The following is a 19783-nucleotide window of genomic DNA, read 5'->3' as shown; positions in this document are numbered from 1 at the left end:
GTGTGAGAAGACAGAGAGAGGGAGGGGATAGCTGTGAGAATGTCGGCTCGGTGAACTGTGCCTGGGATTATAGTGTGTGTGTGTGTGTGTGTGTGTGTGTGTGTGTGTGTGTGTGTGTGTGTGTGTGTGTGTGCTTGTGGATGTGAATAATTTAAAAAAAGCTAGCTAAAAACATCCTTTTGTTTTGTCAAGAATGTATTTTTAATATATGTACAATTTATTCTCTTCACTGCCTTGTGACACCATCTAAAACCAACAAACCAGCACACTCGGTGCCACCCCCAGAACTATGCATGCGTGGGAAAACCTGTTTGAAAAAGTTTTTTTTAAACTTCCTGCCGTACTTCACCGAATGTGAATATTTCATGCTGATTAAAACTGCCCATCAAAAACCGAGTGTTCTTTTTGTGCCACACTTTTTTTCTTTCAGCAATATTCTACTTTTCTTTTACGCAATGAAAACTATTTCAAATACAATACAACCCCTCACTATCATTTTATTTACTTCTGAGGAGGAAATAAAGGTTTTCACTTTGGCTAAGAGATGTTTGTTCTCTAAATTATTAATTCCCCTCCATTGGAGAGCATGGAGTGGTTCTAGTGTGTCTGATGTCAAAAGGGGAGATAAACGCAGAGTGCTTGAAAGACCACTGTCTAGAGTGATTCTGAGCAGAGAGAGCGTTGGATTGCCGGTCAGTCTACGCTCTCTCCACAGCACCCTTTAGGCTCAAGTCAACCAGCATACATCACTGTGGTTAGATTAGGCCTATCATATCCAATAGAATAATTTGTGTAACAATCTCACATATCACCTATAAAATTCACTCTGAGTTTCTATAGGAATACGAGACTTCTGGACTGAGAATAGGAGCACTACTGAACATCCATGCTCTGCCTACAGTATAAGTTAAAATATTGTCATTGTCAGGGATCAATGATCAGACACGGGGCTCCAATGATGCAGTGATTTTGAGGTGTTTCTTTTTCACTGTGGGAGATGCACTGCCTTTATAGCCAAGAGACGTTCATTCCTTCAAATCAAGTGTGCTCAATTTATTTTTTCCTTTTACAGGCAGTGTATCGTAATGTTTAACAAGGTAAGAGTGTAGGCCTACCAGCCTAAAATGTATACTATAATTAAAGATAAACTAGAAAAACTATATTGCGGCTAAAGACAACTTAATGATGTATCTTCAAATACTCTCCTTCCTATTTTAAACAGTGTACTTTACTGTAGGCCTATTCAATAAAGGGAGCAGTTGACTGAGAGAAAAAGATGGGCGGTTGCCAAACATTTTTTAGATGGCTTGTTGTACGGAGGCAATCTGAAGATTAAAAACATCTCTTGAATTACAATGAAACGCCACAAAATAAAATTAATGCAGTATTTTCATTAAAATAATTGAGTCTTGGAGTGTTTCACTATCCATTAGATAAGGGGGTAGGGGAACACGAGAAAGTACCATGATGCTTGTGTCGGGTACGGCTTTTAGGCAAATACACAGCATCACACCGCGGCCCCGTGCAATTCAATCACACTTCCCTCGCCGAGGGGATGGTGAAGCTGCATACCAATGTGGGAATCTGGGGAAAAGTGTTGGAGCTGCCGAAAGAATAATTCAGTTATCCAACTAATATGCTACAATTGACTTGAGTTCACAAATACAGTAAGATTAATGTCATCTGTAAGTTTGCCACAGGAAAAAGAAACAACCGTATAATGTAGACATATTTTATGGAAGATTCTACGCTAACTTTTTATATAGGCTACAGTTCAGGATACAATTTTGGGAATATTGGAACCTCAATTTGGATTTTATTTTGTTGTCAAAGTGAGCTACTTTTCAAAGGGCACAGGTAGCAGATCAAATCAAATCGTATTTGTCACATGCGCCGAATACAACAGGTGTCACCTTACAGTGAAATGCTTACTTACAAGCACTTAACCAACAATGCAGTTTTAAGAAAAATACCTTTTAAAAAAAAGTTATAAAAGTTACAAATAATTAAAGGGCAGCAGTAAAATAACAACAGCGAGAGGGATATACAGAGATAATAACAGAAAGGGGGAGGGGGGAAATGCTAATAGTCTGGGTAGCCATTTGATTAGATGTTCAGGAGTCTTACGGCTTGGCAGTAGCTGTTTAGAAGCCTCTTGGACCTAGACTTGGCGCTCCGGTACCGCTTGCCGTGCGGTAACAGAGAGAACAGTCTATGACTAGGGTGGCCGGAGTCTTTGACACTTTTTAGGACCTTCCTCTGACACCGCCTGGCAGAGACGTCCTGGTTGGCAGGAAGCATGGCCCCGGTGATGTACTGGGTCGTACCCCCTTCTCCAAAACTAACAGTGCACAACTCAATGAGGGCGATGAAACAACGGAGCCCCATTCATTTCCAATGGATGAAAGTGAAGTGGATGGAGAGACCATTGGGCGATGAGAGCATGGACTAGGGAGCAGAACAGGGTGGGACCAAAGTTGGGGAAAGCGGAACTTTATTCAAATCCCCTATTTGCGACGCTATCGACCAATGGAAGCTCACTATAGCTTCCATCCCCTACTGGATTGGCTGTTGATACCTAGCACTACCTACCTAGCCTGCTTGCTCGCACTCACGAGGGTGAAGCTAGCGTGGCTATCCGAATGATCGTCTTACATGGAAATGCACTGGAAGGCTGCTGTTCACCTAAAGTATATCAGAAACACAGTTGCATCTGAAAAGCTTTGATTTGAAACGTCTTCAATAGAGAACAGCCGGCCCCATTAACATAGTCTACGATTAAGTAGTTTTAATAAATACAGTCACAAGCACCTCTCATTGCAGTACCAGATAAAGGGCTGGAAAAAGCTTTAATTTGTGAATGGTTTTTAATCAACCTCTTTCAGATGGTAAAATATTTTCCAACAATTATTTTGCTCTTTATTATATTTACCAAGTATGCATACTATGTGCATAAGGGAACCAAACCATCTTGATACTCCTACAATTGAATTCACAAACAAACCATTTAACCTCATAATCAGACTGATTAAGCCTTTTACCTCGACATCAAAGCATGAGTTTTAATTAAGCAAAAATAATTATTTGATAAAAGGAAACGCACCGGTCTATACCACAGTTTAACTGTACTTCATCATGAGATCCCTTTTTTTTATGAATATGAAGCGCTATAGGCTATATTCAAATAGCGGCTATATTCAAACAACGGCTCAATATTAAAGTCATAAAAAATAAGGGGCATAAGTTTTATTGAGCTTTTTTTCCCTCCCTCATTTTCTTTTCTCTTTCAATTTGAGCACCTTGTTGCCAGATGTTCATTATCATGGCACAGAAGAAGAAGAAAAAAGATTAGGCAATTCACTCTCAACAAGGCCTGTTTTTTTTGGAATCTAGAGAAGGATGTATGCATAGCCCAATGCCTAACCTAATGCTTAATAAGAGACCACGTTTATGAAAGAAATACGTATTGGAAGTGTTATTAGTGTCCTCACAGTTGTTGCTTGCTACATTTGAATATAAAGTATAGCACTAATAATGTCATTTTTCAAAAAATGTAGGCTATACATTAATTTCCTCAACGGTTTGTACAGCAGTAGGCCAAACAAATCAGTTATCTGGCAATAGGCCTACATTGTGTATAATTAGGGCTATACACACACAAATGTAAAACATACTTACGTTGTACATTTAGATGATGTTTTTACTGGATTTGAGTAACAATTGATTTGTGGCTTACATTTTTACGAGTGCAAAATGTTGCACCTTTCTCAAAATGTCCGTTTTTTAAAACCGTATGGCGTTCCCTAAGAAAAAAAACGGACGAGCCCGCGAAAAGGATGCTGAACCCTCACGAGACGCACTTCGAGGTTGTCTTGAGCTTTCCCGCCACCGTGTGGAAATTTCAAGCAACTACCACATATTATTATTCTAATCTTCACGGTCTCTTTCTAATAACATATTATTTAACACAAACTTACAAAAAGCGCTACTTCAACTCAAAATAAAACATATTGACAGTGATTCTAATGTTCTGTTAAATGAACATCAAACTATATTTACTGGCGACACAATCTTCACACAGCAATCCACTAGGCTTTGGATGGACCCAATGACCCAGCAAAAACAAAACTGTCACAGACTGGCCACGGCAGACATTATAACATTGTTTAAAAAGTGATTATGTTTTATGAATGTTCAAACATAATGTATATCCAAAGTATTTTGGTTTTGCTAAGGGAGCCATGATCTCAAAATATCACTTGCGCAAAACAGGATTTAGGCCTGAACATTTTTAAGCTGAATTTATGTGTATGGAGGCCACATAAAGTTTGTGAGGTATTCAGAAGTTGCAGTTCAAAGGACTGTACAAAACACAATATTTTGCCTTTCATTCTCATCAGCTTGTTGCCTTTAATTAGCTAGCAGTTGTTAATAAGCCATATTTTGAGCCCTTTAACTCATGTAAAACAAATTCATGCAGCACAGTAAATTGGTCTGCAATGTAGGTCCCATAATAAACACAATAATTACAAACTATATTTTGTAAGAACCTTTAAAATAAAAATGTTTGATCTTTAATGAGCCTTCTCAGCTCCCTTTTAATATTGCTAAGTATGATGAAGCACACAAATTAGTACTTGATATATGGTACACAAACAAGTTTAATTAATGGCTCTGCTTTTAACTACAGGCACCAACCTAAATATTCTGCAGATCATCTTACTCTCTCATTCCCTTTGCCTGTATTCGTTCTCTGTTCTTATCTAATGCAGCTTCCGTCCCCTAAGGTAGCCCCATACAAAACAAAAGCCTATGTTATAAGCTAATTCCAAAAACTTTTAGTAAGTCCCTTTTAGATGCATGTTAATGTTTGTTGGCTAAATTTGTAGGCCTTAATTTGCCTTAATCGTCTCTAGACGGTGTTGTAGAGACACTGGCTTTCTTTTCAATGTTCAATGATCTCCCATCTTAAGGTGAAGGAAATTCATGAAAACGAAAAAGGCATACAATCTGAGTTTAGTAACCATAGTACACTTGTTTTATCTTTATAATAATCCAAAATATGAGGTTGTATTACTCAATTGCTTGTTTTTATTGTCATTTCAGTCTTTGTAAACAATCAATGTATAGCTTCAAAATACCTGTACTGTCTGTCCTTGCACCCAGAGCACTGTGAAGAATTTCAGTAATTTGATTGTCCAGTGATTTGTCCGTGAATTTGTGTGAGACCTAGCCTCTTTTAGAATCTGAGAGTGAAATAATTACACATTAGTTTCTAACATGTAGGCTCAGCATTCCAGAACATTCCCATTCCAAATTATGTCGAACAAACTTAATTTCAACTTACTTTACCTGTTGGCCGCTGATTTTGTCCCTATGTCGGAGGTAATCTGATACAAAATATCCACATGGAAGTGTTATCAATCCGACATTCAGTATGCTGGTTTGTATATCGGTTTGTATTTCCGTTTTTATTTTCAATACTGATACAATTCGCACGTGACAAACACTTGCACAATATGGCCGAACCCAACCAAACCACAGACCGAACAGCAAACACTTCCAGCTGGTTGGTTACCTGGAAACCTGCGTTGGTCGACTACGTTTGGTTACATTCAGTTATTGTTAACATATTGTGAATCACATGCAATATATCATTGAAAATACAGGCGACAGAACCTACAGGAGTCGCAAAATTTCAGGGAAACAACCCTTTCCTGTGGATACCCTACAGTGCCTTCAGAAAGTATTCACACCCCTTGAGTTTTTCCAAATTTTGTTGTGTTACAAAGTGGTATTAAAATGGATTTAATTGTCATTTTTGTCAACAATCTACACAAAATACTCTGGAACATAAAAATGGGGGGGGACCTAACATTTAAGAAAATTTGAAAAATGATACACTAATACATCTTGATTAGATAAGTATTCACTCCCCTGAGATAATACATGTTAGAAACACCTTTGGTGGCGATTACAGCTGTGAGTCTTTCTGGTTAAGTCTCTAAGAGCTTTGCACACCTGAATTGTATAATATTTGCACATGATTGTTTTTAAAACAAAAATTCAAGCTCTGTCAAGTTGGTTGTTGATCATTGCTAGAAAGCCATTTTCAAGTCTTGCCATAGATTTTCGAGACAATTTAAGTCAAAACTGTAACTAGGCCACCCAGGAATATTCAATGTCATCTTGGTAAGCAACTCCAGTGTAGATTTGTCCTTGTGTTTGAGATTATTGTCTGGCTGAAAGGTGAATTTGTCTCCCAGTGTCTGTTGTAAAGAAGACTGAACCTGGTTTTCCTCTATGGTTGTGCCTGTGCTTAGCACAGTTTAGTTCATTTTTATACTAAAAAGATACTCCTTAGTCCTTGCTGATGACACGCATACCAATAACATTATGCATGAGGCCAATGGTGAATTTGCCACATTTGTTCTTTGCAGCAAAGGTGGCAAAGAAATGAACTTTTTGTCCTGAATACAAAGAGTTATGTTTGGGGCAAATCCAACATAACACACAACTGAGTACCACTCTCCATATTTTCACGCATGGTGGTGACTGCACAGTGAAATCTCTGAGTGATTTCCTTCAGTGCCTGTATCTTTGTCGTGACTGTGTGTATTGATACACCATCCAAAATGTCAATTATAACTGCACCATGCTCAAAGGGATATTCAATGTCTGCTTCTTTTTTTACCCATCTACCAATGGGTGCCCTTCTTTGCGAACCATCGTAAAACCTCCCTGGTCTTTGTGGTTGAATCTGTACTTGACATTCACTGCTGGACTGAGGGACCTTACAGATAATTGTATGTGTGGGGTACAGAGATGAGGTAGTCATTTAAAAATCATGTTAAACAATGTTATTGCACACAGAGTCCATGGAACTACATTTTCACTCCTTAACAGATTTAGTCTTGCCATAATAAAGCGGTTGAATACTTATCCCTTTGACATCATGGGTATTGTCTGTAGATCAGTGACACAAAATCTCAATTTAATCAATTTTAAATTCAGGTTGTAACACAACAAAATGTGGAAAAAGTCAAGGGGTGTGAATACTTGCTGAAGACACCGTATCTCCACCTCCTACCGGCAAAAGGACCAACAGCATGTGCAACCGGTGAAGTAAGTGTAAATATCCTTTTAGCCATCTTTTTTAGGGCGACTTCGGTCGGACTGAAAATCCATGGAATAACCATGGTAACAATCTGATGTTTAGGCTAAGTGATACCCAGCCCCATCCCTCGGCTTTAGGTTACCAAATGAAGTGGTGGGGCTGCCATTGAGTTGACACACAAACTCAGGATTGTGGCTTTAACCCCGAGTTAAACACGCAATCTAAGGCCTACACACTGGTAGGCTACAATGATCTATTAATATTTTATACATACAGTGCATTCGTAAAGTACTCAGAACCCTTCACCTTTTCCACATTTTGTTATGCTACAGCCTTATTCCAAAATTGATTAAATAAAACATTTTCCTCATCAATCTACACACAGTAACCCATAATGACAGAACAGAAATACCTTATTAATTGCCTTTAAATTGTTTAACTTGGTTCAAATGTTTCAGGTAGCCTTCCATAAGGTTCCCACAATAAGTTGGGTGAATTTGGCCCATTCCTCCTGACAGAGCTGATGTAACTGAGTCAGGTTTGTAGGCCTTCTTGCTCGTACATGCTTTTTCAGTTCTGCCCACAAATTTTCTATGGGATTGAGGTCAGGGCTTTGTGATGGCCACTCCAATACCTTGACTTTGTTGTCCTTAAGCCATTTTGCCACAACTTTGGAAGTATGCTTGGGGTCATTGTCCATTTTGAAGACCCATTTGCAACCAATCTTTAACTTTCTGACTGATGTCTTGAGATGTTGCTTCAATATATCCACGTAATTTTCCTCCTCATGATGCCATCTATTTTGTGAAGTGCACCAGGCCCTCCTGCAACAAAGCATCCCCACAACATGATGCTGCCACCCCCGTGCTTCACGGTTGGGATGGTGTTCTTCGACTTGCAAGACTCCCCCTTTTTCCTCTAAACATAACGATGGTCATTATGGCCAAAACAGTTCTATTTTTGTTTCAGCAGACCAGAGGACATTTCTCCAAAAAGTACGATCTTTGTCCCCATGTGCAGTTGCAAACCGTAGATGGCTTTTTTATGGCGGTTTTTGAGCAGTGGCTTCTTCCTTGCTGAGCGGTTATGTCGATATAGGACTCATTTTACTGTGGATATAGATACTTTTGTACAGGTTTCCTCCAGGATCTTCACATGGTCCTTTGCTGTTGTTCTGGGATTGATTTGCACTTTTTGCACCAAAGTACGTTCATCTCTAGGAGACAGAACGCGTCTCCTTCCTGAGGGGTGAGACGGCTGCGTGGTCCATGGTGTTTATACTTGCGTACTATTGTTTTTACAGATGAATGTGGTACCTTCAGCCGTTTGGAAATTGCTCCCAAGGATGAACCAGACTTGTGGAGGTCTAAAATTATTTTCTGAGGTCTTGGCTGATTTCTTTTGATTTTCCCATGATGTCAAACAAAGAGGCACTGAGTTTGAAGGTAGGCCTTGAAATAGATTCACAGGTACACCCCCAATTGACTCAAATGATGTCAATTAGCCTATCAGACACTTCTAAAGCCATGACATAATTTTCTGGAATTTTCCAAGCTGTTTAAAGGCACAGTTAATTTAGTGTATGTAAACTTCTAACCCACTGGAATTGTGATACAGTGAATTATAAGTGAAATAATCTGTCTGTAAACAATTGTTGGAAAAATTACTTGTGTCATGCACAAAGTAGATGTCCTAACTGACTTGCCAAAACTATAGTTTGTTAACAAGAAATTTGTGGAGTGGTTGAAAAGAGTTTTAATGACTCCAACCTAAGTGTATGTAAACATCTGACTTCAACTGTAGAATGCTCAATCTTCTTCAAATTACTAAAATATTGCATTAGAGGACAGGAGAAGAGGAGGACGAGATCCGTTACACAATGTTACTCAATAAATTTATTTCAAATTTCTGTTGGATATTCACTTTCTGCTTCACACTTATTAAATGTTTAAAAAAAATGTTTAAAAAAAGATGAATATGTAACGTGGCCAAATTTATCAAATTCATTGGTCAATTCAGAAGGGGAGAGATAAACAGTTATTATAACTGGGCTAGCACTGCCTATCACTCCACTGTCATTGGAATGTTCTATCCATAATATTTCTGGTGCCTGAGACAAAATAAACTGGGAGGCAGTGTCAGACCCCCACTCCTCCTGGGGGAGTGGTTCAATTTGCCTGCTTACTCATTGGTTTAATATCTCATCGTTTGGGATATCAATAAAAACTACATCAGGAGTACAATAAATTGTAAGTTTAGTTTAGCCTTAAGTTTAGTTAACAGAAAACCATGTTCAACATTCATTGGTTCTATTTATTGTTTTATTGGTTAGGGGTAAAGTCAAGTCCCGTACAATGCTTTAACCTTATCATAGAAATTATCCGTAAAGGGACCACTCTGAACAATCCTCAGAATACTTGTCACCACTCGTGGTATTATTATTATTTTTCTCGTCTTACTTCATCAGATCGCCATAATAACCCATTATACTCCATATTATGTTACTTTATCTCTAGTAACCCATCATACACTTGTGTTACATCACAAATTCCTCCTCTACACTAGTGTTCTATTCATACAGGGGTTTGAATATTCACGCTAGTGTTCTATTCAACAGCATATTCAGGAATAATACTGTCTTCTTTCATATCTCCATACAGAATCCCTTTATAACATTATACATGTTTAGGTTCTCACCTCCACACCGCAGCAACGATCACAGCGCAGCAGCCCGAGAGGTACACACATCATGCTCTTAAGGAAGTCTCAGTGTCCGGGGGCATCTCATACCTTACGCATCTCAGCTGTTATCCGTTGAAACTTTTCAATGTCTTTTCCTGTCAGTGCTCGCTACCTGTAGACTGATGGGCTGTGGTGGACAGAACCTGGAGAGACCTGGAAATAGCTGTTAAGCGACACTCCCCATCCAACCTGACAGAGCTTGAAAGGATCTGCAGCGAAGAATGGGAGAAACTCCCCAAATACAGGTGTGAGATACCCAAGAAAACTCAAGGCTGTAATCGCTGCCAAAGGTGCTTCAACAAAGTACTGAGTAAAGGGTCTGAATACTTATGTTAATGTGATATTTCTATTTCTGTGAGGGGGGGGTTGTATACATTTGAACAAATGTCTAAACACCTGTTTTTGCTTTGTCATTATTGTGTGTAGATTGATGAGGGGAAAAACAATTCAATCCATTTTAGAATAAGGCTGTAGCATAACAAAATGTGGAAAAGTCAAGGGTTCTGAATACTTTCCGAATGCACTGTATTATTAACAGTAGGCAACAACATTTGAACTCACAATATTGATGTAGCCTATAATCTGTCTCCACTCCAGATGGGTGCTGTAGGTTCCAATCCGAGGTGGGGGGGAAATAGGAATTAGAGAGGGGGGGAGAAGGAAGGGAAATACATTTGAGGCAAGACACTGTCTAATGTGACAGCATATTGTTTTCAGACTGTAAACTGTTGTTCTTCATATTTACCTTGACTAGTGATTAAATCAAGAAAACGTTGCTTTACTATGTTGTACCGCAGCCACATGTTGCCAGTTTGACAACATGTAGAAATCGTTTGCAATTGTGTTTCCTCTAAATCAGGTTCATAATTCTCTTCCTACTGTGGAGTAGCCTTTTTTTATTTATTCATGGGAGACGACAAGTATATAGACACAATGGGAAATCATAATTGAATGTAGGGTACTATTTCGAGGATAAAGTATATATATATAAAAAGTTTAGTGTAACCAATCAAATACAAGAATGTTCAATACGTTTTTCAACGGTTTGGCCGAGTGACGGCGAAATGACCTCGGCAATCAGGGCTCATTTGTAGCAGCTGTTTGCTTATTGCGATTCGAAAGGAAACTTTCGATCGTCGTGTTCTTTATCGTCTACGCGTGAAGTTATGAAGCTTTGCATAGCTATCGTTTTTTATTTGCAATCTCTTTAAAAAGATGCAGAAAGCTCTGAAGAAGTATTTTGTCAACATGGACGAGTATCTAGCCAGCATCGGTCTCTACCGGAAAATGATGGCAAGAGACGCGTCCTGTCTATTTCGAGCTGTCTCTGAGCAGGTAGGCTGAAGCCAATTTCGCAAACGTCACTTTAAAAAACAACAACAACAATTGCATTGCATTTCACGTCCAACGTTTTGAAAATAAAGAGAAAATATTACTGTTCTTAACTTCATGGTGTGAAAATAGACAAGTTGTCTTTTTGTTGTTGGAATGTGTCGTTTGGGAACTCATGGGTTCATTTGGTTGACTGCTAAATTATTGATACTGATGAAGTGGCCGGAGTTGAAACATGGAATGCACACAATAATGCTTCACAGGGCGCGAAGTGACCAAATACAAAAACCTGTGGTAATAATGTACCGGTATTTCTTTCCTTTTCTCAAGCTTTATTACTCACAGAATTTTCAACAAAAGATAAGGAAAGATTGTGTCACCTTCATGAGGGCAAACCGATGCGATTTTGAACCTGTAAGTTGCAAGCACAATAATCACAGTACAGAGCAAGTCTAGTTAAAAAGTCAGTCTGTAATTACATTATCGTGACATGCTTTATCAGTAGGCCTGGGCTGTGGCTTAGTTGGTAGCACATGGTACTCGTACGGGAGACCAGTTGCACTCACTATACTCTTAAGTCGCGCTGGATAAGGGCTTCTGCTAAATGACATGCTTTCTCTCAGTTTGTTGAAGGGTCATTTGAGAAGTATCTGGAACGTCTGGAGGACCCCACGGTATGTTTAAAACTACTATACAAGTATTGTGCAATGAACATGGGTCAGATTCAGACCATGGACTGTATGAAATATAAATATATTTTTCTAAAGGAAACCGCTGGACAAGTTGAAATAAAGGCATTGTCGTTGTTGTACAGGTATGTGCTCCACAATGTATTGAGTTATACACCCCCAGGTTGTACTACCTTTGTTGGCTGACAGGACATTGTAAAATGAGATTTGTGAATGGCATTTTTTTGCTTTTAATGGAACCTGAAATGAGTGTGTTCTCACATTTTCACTGTGTGGAAGGCGGTGCTTCCTCATATACAGGTACCCTGGGAAGCCACCAACTGAGATAACTGAGAAAGAGTACGTGGAGAAGGTAAGAATGTGTGTGGTTCAGCACAGCCCACTTGAACCCAGGCCCTGAAGCATCTCAAATGCCTGACTAGCGAAGTAATTACCAGGAAAAACTGAATCACATTGCTAATTAAAGCAGGTGTGTGGAAAGGTGAGATGCCGTGTGAGACTTTGGTTTGTCCGCTAGAGGGTGCTGCTCTCATTTTATCCTTTGAGAAGACTACCGTCATTTCAAAAAGTCCAATACTTCTACATTTTCAGTATACCAGCTTCTATCTTTTCTTGCTTCCATCTCTATGTAGAAAATTTGTCTATCATTTTCACCATTGAATGGTTAAACGAGTGATGGGGATAAAATGCATTACACTCCTGGACTCTGCTCTTCTTGACTGTATTACAGATTTTGCTGTGTTGCTCCAACAATGGCCACTACGACATTGTGTATCCCAGGAACTACCCGATCGATGCAGCGCTGTGTCAGGGTCAGTACTCTCAGTCTATCAGAATTCTGAGAAACCAGTGGATGTCTTCACTCTTAAGTCTTATAACTAGCTACTCATTGATTGTAGTTAGTCAAAATTGTAATGAGCAATAGTTCCATGTGGTCTAAAGGAAGTGTACTTTTTTTTTTCTCCCTTTTTTTTCAATTGAATCCAGCTCTGTTGTATGAACTTCTGTACACGCAAGTCCTTGGTGTTGAGGAGGGGGAGTTGCAGGGAGCTTTGGAGGGGTTCCGTGGAGGAGGTCGTCGCTATAGGAACAGCCTATCAGTGTGCAGTGAGGACGCAGGCTATGACACCCCTGAGGACAGGGGTCAGACTCAGAGGTGAAGTCTTGTTCTGCACAATCCTTTTGAATTACAGAAAGTCCTCCTGACTAAACCTGCCTTATGGTCTTCCAGTTACCTACAGTATGTATAAATTGCCCCTGCATCTATATATTGGAATAGTCATTGTGAATTTGTATTTTTTCTTGCATTCTTTTGTCAAGTATAATTGTTTACTCTTGTAGGGATGATTGGGAGCTCAATGGGTACAATCGCACAGAGGACAAAGCCAGGCCTGGAGTAGAGGAAGCAAAGGTGACAACGTTTTCTATGTTTTAGAAAGCGGTTTGGTTACCACCTCTGAGGTGATGTAGTTTATAACATTACTGAGCTAGACAGACTAGATTCTAGGAGCACATACAGTCTCTCCTCTCTTTCTCTTCCCAAGACTCCAGATGGACCAGGAAAACTTTCTCTCCCGTATAAGGTGCTCAAAGCACTGGATTCTGAGATGTACAGAAATGTAGAGTTCGATGTATGGCATGACAGTCGCAAAGGTATGCCATGTTGCCCCTTTTGGGACAACTTGAGTTGGAATTCTTGTGATAAAGTGAAACTGTTAAGGTGACTGTGAAACTTTAGTTATAAAGAACATGTTTCAGGATCCATGCAGTGCAGAACTTATCTGTGCTGAATATTCACATGGGGTTGATATGCTCATACCACATGTTTCAGGATCCATGCAGTGCAGAACTTATCTGTGCTGAATATTCACATGGGGTTGATATGCTCATACCACATGTTTCAGGATCCATGCAGTGCAGAACTTATCTGTGCTGAATATTCACACGGGGTTGATATGCTCATACCACATGTTTCAGGATCCATGCAGTGCAGAACTTATCTGTGCTGAATATTCACACGGGGTTGATATGCTCATACCACGTGTTTCAGGATCCATGCAGTGCAGAACTTATCTGTGCTGAATATTCACATGGGGTTGATATGCTCATACCACATGTGTTTTTTTCACGTATAATAGTTGTATAATTGGGCATTCTGGAATGGCATGTAATGTCTTGTCTCTGAAACAGAAATGCAGAAGACTGATTACATGGTGTTTGCTGGAAGACAGTACTTCTTGGGAGATAAGTGTCAGGTAATCTAATTTATCCACTCATTTAAGATTTTTAGTGAGTTTTTTTTTTTTGTTGTGCAGACCGTACTCCGAACATACTCCATGACCGTAAGGTTAGCCCATGTCTCCTATGCAGGTTCGTCTCGACCCCAAAGGGAAGTATTACAATGCCTTCATTCAGGAGGTGGGCACTCACCCCAGCGCTGTGACAGTGTTCATCGAAGAGCTTGGAGAAAAGTGAGATACCTGTCTCTTTTAAAACACCCCAAATTGACTTACAAACAGGCACTACTGCACAGCACTCATCAATGTGTGCTTATTTTAGTATTCTGGTACATGAATGATTGCCCCTGGCCTTGCATCATCCTATTGTCAGTCATACAGTATAGTGTATATATGGTGAATTACCTTCTACACAGTGATGTTTTTAATATTTGATTTGAGACTTCTCTCTACCCCACCACTTTCAGACATCTTGTGTCTCTGACTAACTTGAAGCCTGTGAACCCTGTCCCTGCCTGGAACATCACCCCAAGCCGCAAGGGACCATCATACAGCAGGCCTGAGCAGTATCCTGGAGAGATGGGTCTGTATACCCTTTAACCTTTTTAGATGGTTTTAGCTAGTAAGCTTCTAATAGCAGTGACATCTATTGGCTTCAGACCATTAAAGTTGACTTGTACAACTTTGTTACCTCTTCTCCCCTCCCCCAGACTCCGAGGTGAGAGGCCGGCGGCGCTTCTTTAAGAAGCCCAGGGGGAAGGAGATTCTGATGGTGTCTTACAATCGATCCCAGCCTCCCCGCTTTCGGCCAGGCCCTGGCGGCATACCCCCTGGGCGCGCCCCTGGCATGTATGCCCCCGCACCACCACCAGGGACACTGCCCTATGAACAGTATCACCCACATCCTCCACCTAGGCCCCCGCGAGGATATGGCCCACCCAGGTCTGTGTGCTTGCTACTTAAATAGTAAAACAGCAGGTTTGAGAACTCATTCACACGGCTGCTGTTATACACAACTGAAAGTTCCTGTAGTGCACCATTACTGATTTTGTTTCTATATACACTTTTTGGGAAATAAGGCCATGTTCCTTACCATTGATTTATCTAATTTTGGTATCTACTGAATGATGTTGCCAATCTGGGTTCTGTTCAAAAGTTGTCTTTCTTGAACAGGCATCACTTTATTGGGCCAGAGGCGGCATACTACCCTCACCCAGGAAAACGCTGCTACCAGAGCTTCGACAACTACTCATTCAGGTCACGGTAATAGACTTCTTTTAATCATCTCCTAAGCAATGCTGAGCAGTGGCTGAGTGCTTGTGTTATAAATGTATGCGTATTCACTTGAGCTCTTGCAGCCGAAGCAGGCGCCAGATGCATGCTGTAAACAAAGAGTGCCAGTTCAGCTATGTCCCCGAGGCTGACGAGGAGGCACAGGACATGGAAGGAACAATCACCTTCTACGAGATTGAGGAGGGAGATGAGACCCCTTTCCCTCCCTTGCCGGTAACGAAGTAGCACATAAGCCCTCAGGGTTCGGATTTCGATAGTTGGGAGCATGGGTATTATTCCACAGTCAACCTGCTGTCTGCTTTGTAATCTTCTCTTTAGGGACAGGCTGTAGCAAACGCCATGGTTCCAGCACCCCCTACCTACTGGATGCAGCGGGGGCTGAGCCCCATTCCCATGTCTGGGAAACAGGCCATGAACTCATCAGAGGAGGACGCTGATGAGAGGAGCAATGGTGGCGACCAGGGTAGGCCTGTCCGGTGACGCTGTCTTGATCAAATGTATTTGTTCAACTTGAAATCGGATTTGAATGTAAATGGAGAAAATCTATATTTGTCTCAGGTGAATATTCGGAGGAGTACATCTATACTGCTCAAGGTGAGTGACTTCACCTGCTGTGGAGATTTCCATGAAGTACTTGGAGAGCCCTTAGGAAGAATTGGTAGGACAGTCCTTGTTCACCATTTTCATTATGATCTGTAGATGCATTATTTTAACTGGTTATGTAGAGACAGATTAGGCTATTCCATTTCCCAACTGATGTCATTTGGCAGCAGTAAAGGCTCATGATATGGAGACCCCTCGTACAATGTGGATAAAAGTGCACAATTATCTTTTGAAGTCTCTTCATCTTGCAGACCCAGGGTTCCAGAGCCCGTCTATGTATGCTGCGGCAGAGTCCACTGCCAACCTGGTACTCAAAATATCCATTATATATCTTCTCAAATTGCCCTTCACTTTTTGTGGGGGTTGAAACTAAGGTTAATAAGTTTCAGACGTGGGATGATTATATGTATTGTGTAATTTCCAATTGATGTGCTTATTGGGGCTGATCTGTTTTGACTGCGTTCCTGTCTTTACATGTATTTATTTTTTTGCCTGCCTTTCTAGACCATTGAAGAGGGAGGATCTCGTGCCGGCTCGCCACAAGAGGGCGTAGCTACCTACAGCTACTCACAGCAGGTACTGGATCCCTCACCATCCGCTTTACAGAACTGTTGTCACATTTTGGCGGGAGAACAGGTGTTTAATTTATACGCAGCTGCTTTAAAACATTTTTATAAACTGTAGAATGTACGTCTTTGGATTAGGCAAAACTATTCTTAAATTATTATTTTTTTAAACATGACATTGAATTTAAGCATGAATTGTCTGTTGTAGTCTGAGGGTTATTTAATGTTTTGTTTCCTCAGGTGGTGGTGAAGTCTGCAGTTATCACCTCTTCACAGGCTGTAAGCACAGCTCCAGCAGCTATCTTCACCACCAACTCCTCTTCCGCTAGCAGCTCTCAGATCCCCCCAGCACCAATGGCTCCACCCTCAAGCCATCCAGAGGGGGCTCCCATGCCCCCACACACTATGGGCAGACCAGGTACCCGCTCTATATAAGTTATGGTTGGACATAATGAGTTGGTTATGAGTTGTCTAACGGATATCTATTTTGCTTGTTTTTAGTTTTATCCATGCAGTTTCCTCCTTCCTCTCCCTGGTTTGTGAATGACATGGGGGAAGCAGTCAGCGCCTCACCACCTCCACCATACTCATATGACCCCAACGGCAATGACCTTCCACGAGGTCAGAGAAACGCTGCCCCATAACTTTTGTGTTCAAGTTGTAAACTTCTAATGGTTGAATTTGAAAATGTGACAGTAATTGTAACTAAATGTATTTCTTTTTATAGATTGCAAGGTCATCCAATATTACTTTAATTTAGGAGTCCAAGTAAGTAAAGGGGATCAAATTAATATTTATTTAAACTAGGCAAGTCGGTTAACAAATTCTTATTCACAATGACGGCGCTATATATATATATATATGAGAGAGCAGGGTTCTCCAACCCTGGTCCTAAAGTCCTGTAGATTTTTTTTCTCCAACCCTAATCTAGCACACCTGACTAATAATTATCTGGTTAGTAAACTGTATCAGGTTGGAGTGAACCTACAGGAGGGTAGCTCTCCAGGAACAGGGTTGGAGAGCCCTGTATCATTTACTGTACAAAAATATAAACTCAACATGCAACAATTTCATTGATTTTTACTGAGTTACAGTTCATTTGAGGAAATTGGTCAATTGAAATAAACTCATTATGCCCTAATCTATGATTTTCACATGACTGGGAATACTGATATGTGTATGTTGGTCACACATACCTTAAGTAAAATGGGCCTCAGGATCTCGTCACGGTATTTCTGTGCATTGAAATTGCCATCGATAAAATGCAATTGGGTTCGTTGTCCGTAGCTTATACCTGCCCATACCATAACCCCACTGCCACCATGGGCTACTTTTTTTCACAATGTTGACATCAGAAAACGCTCGCCCACTCTACACCATACACGTGGTCTACTATTGTGAGGCTGGTTGGATGTATTGCCAAAAACTCTAATGATAGCGGTGGCTTAAGGGTACAGAAATGAACATTAAATTCTCTGGCAACAGTTCTGGTGGACATTCCTGCAGTCAGCATGCCAATTGCACGCTCCCTCAACTTGAGACATCTGTGAAATTGTGCTGTGACACATTTTAGTGGCCTTTTTTCCCTGGCACAAGGTGCACCTGTGTGGGATATCATGGATAAATTATCACTGAACGGCATGAAAACAAATTTGAGCAAAATTTTTGTGTGTATGGAAAACTTCTGGGATCTTTTATTTCAGGTCATGAAACATGGTACCAACACCATTGTTGCATTTTTATATTTTTCAGTGTAGTATGGGTAACTGGTCATGAGACTAGACATGTCTTTTGAATGAAAACAGTGTGCCTATCTTTCTGTGTTGAACCAGTGGTACCAGCAGAGCTACTGGCACTCCGTGGTGCAGATGCAGCAGGTTTATCAGCAGCCTGCTGCCTCCCCTCCCTCTGATCACACAGCCCCCCAGTCCTACCCAGAGCCTGGGAGAACTGGGCCTGATGGCCAGGGAGACATTCCTGCCAACGGTCAGTGCCATCCCTCTGCCTCAAACCTCTGCATTATGAAATGGCACATCTGCATTGAATAAGATCTGACTTCAGTGTCAGATTGTGTAACGAGGATGTTAAGACCTCAAGTATCAAACGTGACTCTGTGATCCATAAATTATTTTTTTCTTTAATCTCACATTTGTCCTCACCCCCAACCTTTTCCTCCCTACCAGGCAACCCCCTGGTCATGGACCCTCCCTCAGCAGGAGCCCCAGGCATAGTGTTCTACCCCTTGGTTCAGGACCAGTGCAGCCAACCCCCCCTCCACACCTACGAGCCTTATGTTCCGATGCTTTCTGCCACCTACCACTACCTCACACCCTGGAACTCAGGCCCTGCCCAACCCCGTGTGCTTACATCCTACTGCCCCTCCAATCACCCAGTCAACTATGTCACTGCACCCATACACCAAGGGCACTTTATCCCTCCCAGCATGTAACCAAGCACTGGGGATGCGGGGAGGGAGGCAGGGTCCCTCTACTATTCACCCACTCACATTCACCCTATGCCTGTAAATGTTAATTTGTCAAGTTTATTCCATTGTTCCTCTGTTGCACTTTTCTAGTCAGTGGCTGTCTGAAATGGCATCCATAGGGCTGGTCAAAAGTAGTGCACTACGTTGGGAATGGGGTGTAATTTCTGACACTGCCGCGGTTCCATCCCCACATTGTTCAGGGATGTTTATGTTAATATTATAATTTTTTTTTTTTTGCCTAATTAAAAAAAAGTTGTTTCCCAGAAGTTGTAACAATTTGTCATTTGGACTACCTTTTTTTAGAGCAGGGCTCCCCAATTTGTTCCTAGAGAGCTACACTCAGTCTAGGTTTTTGCTCCAACCCCTGTTGTAACTAACCTGATTTCATCTTATCTATGAGCTGGTTATTAGAATCATGTGTGCTAGATTAGGGTTGGAGAGCCCTGCTTTAGAAGTCATTTGGTATGATGGTGGTATCTGAGGTTCCAGAACCCTGGCCAGCACAAGGCTGATGTTGCTACCCTTTGTCATGATCAGCACCATGGAAAGCGCTCACTGGTACTTGGGCAGTGTTAAAATGTGTAGTTTATAACTCAGTTTCGGGAGGAGAGCTGGCAGGGCTGAACTGAGTGCCTTGTTCTTCAGCTTTGTCATTAAAGACCCAGCGCAGTCAGTGATTTTCCTGTGCGTTATATTTTCACACTAAGGTTGGAATACTG

General features: G+C 41.0%; 1 protein-coding gene across 6 annotated transcripts; it reads left to right on the top strand.

Moving 5' to 3' along the window:
* Positions 1 to 10792: 10792 nt before the first annotated feature.
* alg13 (ALG13 UDP-N-acetylglucosaminyltransferase subunit) lies at positions 10793 to 19330 on the top strand. Of its 6 annotated transcripts, none has more exons than XM_024394949.2 (24): positions 10793 to 11194; positions 11522 to 11605; positions 11815 to 11865; positions 11959 to 12005; positions 12160 to 12232; positions 12611 to 12692; positions 12868 to 13036; positions 13222 to 13291; positions 13425 to 13533; positions 14071 to 14135; positions 14251 to 14351; positions 14585 to 14700; positions 14828 to 15059; positions 15291 to 15374; positions 15485 to 15623; positions 15729 to 15873; positions 15969 to 16004; positions 16265 to 16320; positions 16518 to 16649; positions 16820 to 16997; positions 17081 to 17200; positions 17307 to 17347; positions 18412 to 18565; positions 18763 to 19330. In XM_024394949.2, exons 1-24 carry the CDS (start codon positions 11075 to 11077, stop codon positions 19026 to 19028), a joined length of 2670 nt encoding a protein of 889 aa, XP_024250717.1. In that variant the 5' UTR covers positions 10793 to 11074; the 3' UTR covers positions 19029 to 19330. The 6 variants fall into 6 exon arrangements, with proteins under 6 accessions (XP_024250717.1, XP_024250716.1, XP_024250715.1 ...); XM_024394948.2 differs by having other exon boundaries at positions 15291 to 15380; XM_024394947.2 differs by having other exon boundaries at positions 10794 to 11194; positions 15291 to 15380; positions 15476 to 15623.
* Positions 19331 to 19783: the final 453 nt, after the last annotated feature.

This window comes from Oncorhynchus tshawytscha, linkage group LG30 (genome assembly GCF_018296145.1).
Source record: "Oncorhynchus tshawytscha isolate Ot180627B linkage group LG30, Otsh_v2.0, whole genome shotgun sequence".
NCBI classification, from domain to species: Eukaryota; Metazoa; Chordata; class Actinopteri; order Salmoniformes; family Salmonidae; genus Oncorhynchus; species Oncorhynchus tshawytscha.
Note: the sequence above shows the minus strand (reverse complement) of the source record. Positions and strands in the feature narration are given on the sequence as shown.

What these genes read in the sequence shown, in the direction of transcription:
- alg13 (XM_024394946.2), top strand. Translation starts at nt 11,075, where the DNA reads ATGCAGAAAGCTCTGAAGAAGTATTTTGTCAACATGGACGAGTATCTA. An exon ending in TCTTGGGAGATAAGTGTCAG is followed by an intron (nt 14,136 to 14,250) that starts GTAATCTAATTT and finishes TCTCCTATGCAG; the next exon opens with GTTCGTCTCGACCCCAAAGG. An exon ending in GCAGTATCCTGGAGAGATGG is followed by an intron (nt 14,701 to 14,827) that starts GTCTGTATACCC and finishes CCCCTCCCCCAG; the next exon opens with ACTCCGAGGTGAGAGGCCGG.